This window comes from Microcaecilia unicolor, chromosome 9 (assembly GCF_901765095.1).
Source record: "Microcaecilia unicolor chromosome 9, aMicUni1.1, whole genome shotgun sequence".
Taxonomy (NCBI): domain Eukaryota; kingdom Metazoa; phylum Chordata; class Amphibia; order Gymnophiona; family Siphonopidae; genus Microcaecilia; species Microcaecilia unicolor.
The window spans coordinates 151,528,911-151,537,826 of record NC_044039.1 but is presented as its reverse complement, the minus strand read 5'-3'; the positions used below and the strand labels follow the sequence as shown (position 1 = coordinate 151,537,826).

Below are 8,916 nucleotides of genomic sequence, written 5' to 3'. Positions count from 1 at the left end.
GAGAAATTTATGAAATATTAGATAGTTGGTAATCTCTTTTTATCTCACTTGGGATGGTGTTCTCACATTTTGAACCTGTATGTGAGAAATCTCTGTTCAATATGGATTTATATCTGTTTTTACAGCTAGGAAAATGTAGTATGAGATAAACTTACCTACCTTCAATACGTCTACTAGATCAAGAAACTATCAGCTTCATCATGTAATCTGGGTTTATGTAATAGATAATTTTGTAGATGAATGTACATGTTTTAAAGATGATTCTGGCTTTGATTGGTAGCCAACGTAATTTAGATAATAATGGGGATGCCCTATTGAATTTTGAAGCTTTGCATACGAGTCTAGCAGCAATATTTAGGGTAGTTTCAAGTTTTTTGATGAGGGATTCCTTATTCCCTAATTAGACTGAGTTGCAGTAATCCAATTATGAAATGACTAATGTTTATAAAATGTGAATGAAAAGTAGAAAATGGGAAGAAAAATCTGAATTTTTTTTCAGCTTCCATAAAGTTCTAAAGGTTTTGGTTACTATGGAATTAACTTGACCTTAAAGATATGAAGAGAGAGAGTGGGAGGTTGACCACGGATACCAAAGACTTGAACAATGTATTTGGAAATAAAAAATGTTTATTGGAAAAATGACTCTTCAGTCGCTAGGCCCGCATCAGGAGTCTGTTTTAACAGAAAACTTCCAGTGCCCTGATGTGGTGGAATACCGAATGGTCTTTACACATAGGCTATATCCAATCTCCTGATGGAATAAGTTAGATAATGGTCTTGAAAAAGACCTTTGGTTTGAAAAGATCGTGTTGGTGAAGATAGACTTTTAGCGTTGACCTTCACATAACAGGAATTGGTCGATGATGATCCCAAGAATTTTCAAATTGTTCAATAGATAGATCATTTGCTAGTAAAACTGGTGCAGTTGTGGAAGTTGTTAGGACTAGAAATTATGAGAAATTTTTTTTTCTCCCTGTTTAATTTTAGATGGAAGGATGTTGCCCAATTCTCCATGAGATCTAAGATTGATTGAATGTTGGAGAGGATATCCTGAATTTGAGTGTCAAAAGGGAAGATAAATAGTCATGTTGTCAGTGTATATAAAAGACCGCAAACCTGCCTCTAGGAGGTGTCCTAGGGGTTCCATCATGATGCTAAAGAGAATGGGAAATATTGGAGATCCCTGTGGAACTCCACAATCTGGGAACCAGGCTGGAGAGATGGATCCTCCTATTTTAACTTTGTATGTTCTGGATTTGGGGAACCCCGTGGGCCACTTATGAACTTCTCTGCAGATGCCCATTGCATTCAGAATTCCTGATTACATGTTGTGATCTACCATGTCGAATTATGGTAAGATAATTTTCCTACCCGTGCTTAAGATTCATCTGAATTTGCATATTAATGTAATGAGAACTGTTTCGGTACTGTAGTTGGGTCTAAATCCTGACTGTGTGATATGTATTCTATTAGTAGTTGTTTTCCTACCAAGCCCTCCATTACTTTCAGAAACGGGGGTATTGACGCCACATGTCTGTAATTGGATGTTTCATTCCATTTACTTAAAGGATTTTTAGGAATTGGAGTTAAAATTATATTTCCCTTCTCAGTTGGAAAGAAGCCACTTTTTAACATGGAGCATATGTAATTATGTAGGATGTTGATGAAAAAGTAGCTTTTGAGAGAATGTAACTAGGGCATGTGTCAAGAGTACAGTGCAAGCATGAGTATTTGCTGAGGAAGGATCTGTTCTTTGTGGTAGAAGGAGGATTGAAATAGGACCAAATCCTATCAGTTTTTATGCCTTCGTATTGACGAAATTGCTACAAGGATTGGAGCTAGTTAGGCTTGTTCTAATTTTGGTAATTTTTTCCTTGAAGAATGGTGCTAGGTCAAGGGCAGATGGAACAAATTCACTTGATAGTTGGAAGTCTGTGTGTGGTATCACGTAGATTAAATTATAAAGCCTAGAGTGTTGACCCTCACCAATGAATTTTTCATAATATTTGAATTTGGCAGATTTTATAGCTGATTTTGTATTTTGTGAGTGCTTTCCTCCATTCGGTTTTGTTTTCCTCAGTTTTATGTTTGTACCATTTCCTTTCAAATTTTCTGCATAATCTTTTTGCATTTATAATGTTAGTATTAAACCATGGTGATGATTTAGTTTTCTTTTCTGTTTTTTTTATTTGTTCAGGAGCTATGCACTCTAAGGTCTTTGTTGTTTTATCCCAGAATCAGGAAAAATTACTTGGATTATCTAGAAATAAATGTGAATTGACTTGGAACTGGGACCAAAATTCTGTTATGTCTGTTTTGCCGCTTGTTATATAAAAGTCGTAAATTTTGAGCACATTTCACTCCAGTTAAGTGTGAATGTTAGCTTTTTGTGGTCTGACATTGTTGTAGACGTCCAGTCATAATTATCTATGGAATGTGAATTCTGGGAGGGGAATCTGAATGAAAATCTAAAAGAATTCCTTTCTGATGGGAAGAAAGAGCTGGAGGACTAATACAACTCCAAGAACTTAGAAAGTTGTTAAGTTCCTTAGTATGAGGAGTATTTAAGCATATATTGGATACAAATTCAGGAAATAATGATTGCGCATCAGTCCAATTTCCAGGATTTGATAAAATAAAATTGCAGTTGGGTGATTGTGTAAGGAACCATCTTTGATTTTAAAGGCCAATATTTCAAGAGTGGGAGATGAGAAATCAGGGTATATTAGTTCAATTAAGAAAAATGATGTATAAAGGAGAGCAATGCCCCACACCTTTTCTTGATTCTAGGGAGGTAGAGTAATTTGTAATCAGGGGGACATAAATTATATATGATTGGATCTTCCTTGGATTTCAGACATGTTTCCATGATGAAAACTAGACCTAAACTGTCTTCAGCAATCCAATCCTTAATCAGTTCAGGTTTATAACAACGGATCGGGCATTTATGTATGCGTCAGGGATAGGGATAAAGGTGTTATTGATGGTATTTGCACAACTTATATTTTTAAGCTGTTGTGTATTTTTTAGGTTATTTGGATGAAAATCATCCTTGTAAGGATCTGAATGCTGTCTATGATATTAGAAGGTTGGAGTGCGGTTTAACAGGAACAATTGGTCTTTTCAGTTTACGTTTAGAAAACTTGAGTACTGGGATATTGAAAAACTCATCTAGAGCCATATACATGACAACTCAAGAAGAAATGAAGGAGAATAGTAACAATAGTGCAATGTAAATGCTAAATTATATTAAAATTTAGAACAATAACTGTTATAGTAGAAAGTATTGTAACAAACTTGCAGTTCAGTTATGGAAAATTGTTAGGTCAGATGAAATTGAAAATACGTCCAACGGTTATAATGTACAGTGGCCATTTTCTGGCTGTTAGCGTTTTGCTTTCAGAGGTGTTTGGCCAGTGAGAAAATTTTTGCTTTGGTGTTATCTGCTCGCATTTGCTTGGCTTCCAAATATTTAAAACATGAACCTATAATTGCATTTTTCCTCCTTAAAGGCTAGTTGGAGGAAGGGATAGGGAATGGGGACAGTGGGAAAATTAGTAGGACCTGATTTGCTTAAGAACTGTGTCTGACTGTCCAATGACAGTCATCCAGACTTGATAGTCCACATCAAGTGGGTTTTAGCCAGATTATGGAGCCTCACCCAAGAGGTATGGTTTGCTGGATATCCATAATGAATATACATGTGGTTATACCTGCATATATTAGGGATAAAAGTAAGGCTTCAAGACCAGGCTGGGAAAAAATGTTCTGGAGGAAATGCCTTGTTGACTTCATTCTTTGTCTTTTGCAGTGGCACTGCCATCAGGGTACACATGTCAGCAAGCATGGAGCTCAACAAGTAATCTAAAAAGCCAAGGACAGGGAGACGCCTGCAAGAGACAAGTAGTGTCTGTGGCCTCATAAGTAAGGAAGAGACAGGGCCACCCTTCTGCCATCAGAGACTGTTCACAATTAGCAGAGTAGCAAATGTGCTCATTTTCTTTGCATCATGGTTAATGAATGGGCAAGTACTTAGGCTGGTGGTTGGAGAAGGAGGGACAACTTGTGTCTTTTTTTACAGAGGTTTCCTTAAGATTTTAGCTACTGATCTGATAGAGGTGGCAGGTTGAGGAGCAAAGTTGTGGATTGTCAAGACTGAGTGATATCATTGGAGGTTAGGGTTCTGCAGCTGGGGGCCTAAAATTCCCGTGCAAGTGTGTGGTTAAATATGGATCTCAGAAGTAATGTTTTCTTTATACCTTCACATTTATCTGCTTTTTTGGCAACTGAACGTATCTGTTAGGTTGCCAGAACTGGTCCCGCTTAGAACCTGTGAAGGAATATCTCCAGTGAATGTCTTTGTACCTAAGTTATTAGTTTACTTGCATTTTTCTTTTGGTTTCTCTTGAATTTTTAATTTTTCCGATATATATTTGTAACCACTTATTTTGTGGACTTTGGGAGTATTTTCTTTGTGTGAATGTTGCTACTAAGTTGTCTTGTATTGGGTTTGGAAGATGCTTCCTTTCTGTACAAGTTATATTAACTTGGATGGAAATGTGTAAAACTTCATAAAATAAAAAGGAAAGAAAGAAACACAGGACTTGAGAAGCAGTCAGAATGAATTCTTAATTATTTGGACACATCTGAAAGCTGAGCCTTTTTTGCAGCAGAATCTAATAATCCTGGTGGGACCTGTTCCAACATTCACTGGAGGGGTGGTTTAATAGCACTTACTACATTGGAGGTTGGTAAGGAAAGAAGATCGCCCTGCCAGTTGACACACATGAACCTTAAGTGATCTGCTGTTTGAACTGTATACATGCTTTCTGGGGAAGAAGGGGTGTAAGGGATGGGGAGAGAGAACCGGATTCAGAGCGCAGGGGTTGTTGCTGTTCAGTATAGTGGTCAATCTTGGGACAGTCTGAGATGAGGAATTTTGTGCTGCTCAATCAGAAGTTGACAGTTGAGTGATGAATCTCATTCAAGTAGTGGACTTTTAGTGAGCTGTAAAAATACAAAACCAGCCTGGTGGTTTTCAGTCTTGGGGGTGTTCAGTAGGCTGCATTCATGCAACAAAGCTTTCACTTGTGATTTCTACTTCGGTGGGTGATCTTGGAGTCAATCTGGGGTAAGGAAGTCACATTGGACACTCTGTGCATTGGAATGTATCCCCCCCCCCCCCCCCCCCGAGGTTCATGTCCAGACTCCTAGAATGAATTTGTGAAGCTGCATAGCAGAAGGGATCCCCATTGGGTCATGTAATGAAGTGGATGGTGGGCTGTGCTCAGGATTCCTGAAATTGGGGGTGTTTGCACTACAGGGGCTGGGTTGTCTGACCTCTTCAGCTGGCTGGCTTCTCAGCTGAACCTTAAACAGCCACCGGGTGGTCAGTGGGCTGCTTAGGAAAGTGAAACAGCACTGACAGCACATTTTTTCAGAGCTTATCAGAGAGGGAATGTCAGGATCTGAACTGCTTTGGAGTTGTCAGTTTGGAAAGGACTCCCCCTCCCCCAGTCCTGCCAACTCCCTCACAGCTGTTTACTGAAGCCTTTCCCCTCTTTCCTTGGGATTTTCATATTTCTTTACCTGGTAGAAAGTGTGATCTCATGGTAATGCACAGTGCTGTGTGTTGCTGATAGTTAGTACATTTCCTGGTCCTTGATTTGAAGCAAGAGTTTCAGAAGATAAAAAATGTCAGAGAAGCAAAAAACCAACAAACAATGCACAGTCAGAAAACAGAGTGGAAAGAATCAAGAAAACTAAGCAGTATGGTAGAAAGTCTTTAATAATGTATAGTTCATTTGCTGGTAACAAATGCTGTGTGAGCCACGTGTGAATGCCATTTGCTCAACAGAGTTTTTGACCTGCAGAAAGGAATTGACTAGATTTCATTGCTGGACATTTGAAATTTTGACAGTTAAATTTGAGATTCCCTGTCAAGGTAACATCACATCTCCCTGAATTAGGCGCAAGCTGAAACATGGTTGTGTTGGGTAGGTCACTTTTATACCAGCTGTTTTGTGTTCTTGATTTTTTCCAACTCTATTTTCTGATTGAAGCAATGGTGTCCAAGCTTTGACCCCCTCCCCATAAAGGTTGTGGAATCAGTGCATTGGGTCACAAACAGCTCTCCCTCCTTCAGACTTCTACACTGACCTGCAACTGGTAACCAATGTGGGACCTGTAAACATGTGCATTCAAGACCCCCACCCTTCTGTGCGGGCTCCTGGTTGCTTGTAGGCCCATGTCCTATCTCTGGCGCCCTCTGTACAGAGGCTAGGGGCCCATCTCTGAGCTTCTGTGCTGCTGATGTTGGTGTTTTCTGGCTTTAGTTGACTTGGAAAGGGAGAGTGGAGATCTGTTTATTCTAGTTGTTTGTGTATTTGCAGTTTTCTAGTATTACATTGGGTCATATTGTATAAAAGCTTAAGACAGTGCTGGTGCAGCGAAGGGCGACTAAAATGATAGCGGGGATGGGACGACTTCCCTATGAAGAAAGACTAAGGAGGCTAGGGCTGTACAGCTTGGAGAAGAGACATGATAGAGGTATATAAAATAATGAGTGGAGTGGAACAGGTGGATGTGAAGCTTCTGTTCACGCTTTCCAAAAATACTAGGACTAGGGGGCATGCGATGAAACTACAGTGTAGTAAATTTAAAACAAATCGGAGAAAATTTTTCTTCACCCAACGTGTAATTAAACTCTGGAATTCGTTGCCGGAGAAAGTGGTGAAGGCGGTTAGCTTAGCAGAGTTTAAAAAGGGGTTGGACGGTTTCCTAAAGGACAAGTCCATAAACCGCTACTAAACGGACTTGGAAAAATCCAAAATTCCAGGAATAACATGTATAGAATGTTTGTACGTTTGGGAAGCTTGCCAGGTGCCCTTGGCCTGGATTGGCCGCTGTCATGATGCTGGGCTCGATGGACCCTTGGTCTTTTCCCAGTGTGGCATTACATATGTACTTACATCAAAATACTTGATATAATACCAAAGCTGGAGTCAATGGAACAAATCTAATGTATGTAGCTCATTAAAGACCTCAGCAGTGCTACTCGGTGAGCATAGGTTAGCCTCCTCAAGCTTTAGGCACCATATCTGACACTGGTCTTTTTAATAAAGTATGCATATATTTAAACTTCCCCTTAAGGTAATGTTTCATATAAATGTTTTTACTGTTTTTGAACTTATCTTGTGTCGGCTCAGAGACACTCATCCGACATGATTCATGTTTCGTCATGCACTTTTTCAAGGATACGTCCCCACTCTTTATGCCAGATCCATCCTGCCGACAACACTCTTCTATGGCCAAAATACAACATAGGCAATTTTAGTTCACAGAGGAGATATACTGCAAAAGGGGGCAGAACACCCTGGCCTTTATATTTCCTGGTTTTCATTTTACCATTGCATGTACTTTCAAAGAAAAGGTGTACAATGCAGGCTCGCGGCTACAAGTTTCTGGTGCTATTATTCTTTGGAGCATTTTGTCATTTTTTAAATAAATGCAGGGGGATGACCCTAAATACACTTTAATTTTTGCTGATATGGTTGGGGAAGGGAGATAGGGAAGAAGAGAAATAAAGGAGACCATATGTGGGCAAATTAATTTTATGTGTGTGTGTGTGGGGGGATTTATGTGGAGGAAGATAATTTTATCTTGGGGAGTGAGGAAATGTTATATGGGGGAGGAAATTTTGTGTGCAGCCCCCTGTGCAAAAAGGTTGCCCACTCCTGATCTACACATGCACACACACACATTTTCAACTCTGCTACACTTTTTTTTTAGCATACATTTTATTGCGTATGCATTCTGAACATTAGGAGTAATTCATGTGAAGGAGTATTTTTGAAAGGACGCCCAACTCAGAATAGGGTCTTCCAAGTCAGAATATCCCACTTGGGGATTAAGGAGGTGTCATGCCTTAATCCCTCCAGTGGACAGTTGCTCAATTAGAGCACCTTTGTAACCTGGACATGCCTGAGCCAGGTCTAAATAATGCTGTCCTTCTTTTTAGACATGAATGTTTCTTCATCTTCGATAATTGTTGTTGGACATCCAGATTTTGGACCCTCCCTAGGCCTGTCTAGAACATGCTCCCTTACTATATGGCCATCTGCAGTGGCGTACCAAGGGGGGGGGCGGTCCGCCCCGGGTGCCAGTGGGTGGGGGGTGCCGCCTCCCGTGGCCATTCCCGCGGCGCCGTACATTAAAAAAAACGGCGAAGCAGCGTCGCAGGCAGCGCCTCGCGCCCTGCTTGTAAAAAAAAAATCAAATCTCCTTCCTTCTCCTCCTCGTCTTGACGTCGACTCGGGCCTTCCAATCAATTTGATTAGAAGGCCCGAGTCGACGTCGAGACGAGGCGAAGGAAGGAGATTTGATTTTTTTTTTTACAAGCAGGCCACGAGGCGCTGCCTGCGACGGTGCTTCGCCGGTTTTAACGGGACTGAGGTGGGGAAGGAGAGGGGCGAAAGGGACTTGGGTGGGGGTGTTTAGAGGGGCATTACTTATGTACTTATGTACTTATGTGCAGTGAAAGTGGAGGACACCAAAGGCCCAGCATGAAGTAACTACTTCTGCAAACATTGAATGAAAACTGAGCACTATCCAAACTAAAGTCAAAGAGCAGGAGCTGGGATCACAGCACTGCTTGTATGTACTGCAGTGCTGCTAAGTTTAGAAGTCACCCCCCCCCCCCCCCCCAAAAAAAAAAAAAAAAATCCTTGATCCAAGTTTGAAGCATTCTTGTTTTGTTAGTTGTTAAGAGGTAATTTTTCCAAGTTGACTGCTTTAAAGCGTGGGCACATAGCTGCCTTTTCTAAAGTTTGGTGTGTTTATGATGCTTGGAGAACCACTTCCACTTTGGGGTCTGGTTCTTAATTGGGTCCTGCATTCCAGGGGAGGGGGGTTTGG

General features: G+C 40.5%; 1 protein-coding gene across 1 annotated transcript in view; it reads left to right on the top strand.

Moving 5' to 3' along the window:
• Window positions 1–1,297: 1,297 nt before the first annotated feature.
• PLEKHG3 (pleckstrin homology and RhoGEF domain containing G3) overlaps window positions 1,298–8,916 on the top strand; it is a 121,293-nt gene continuing 113,674 nt past the window's right edge. The window contains exon 1 of the mRNA XM_030215513.1: window positions 1,298–1,353. Coding sequence (XP_030071373.1) covers window positions 1,341–1,353 — 13 coding nt within the window. The 5' untranslated portion in view covers window positions 1,298–1,340. The remainder of the gene's footprint in view (window positions 1,354–8,916) is intronic.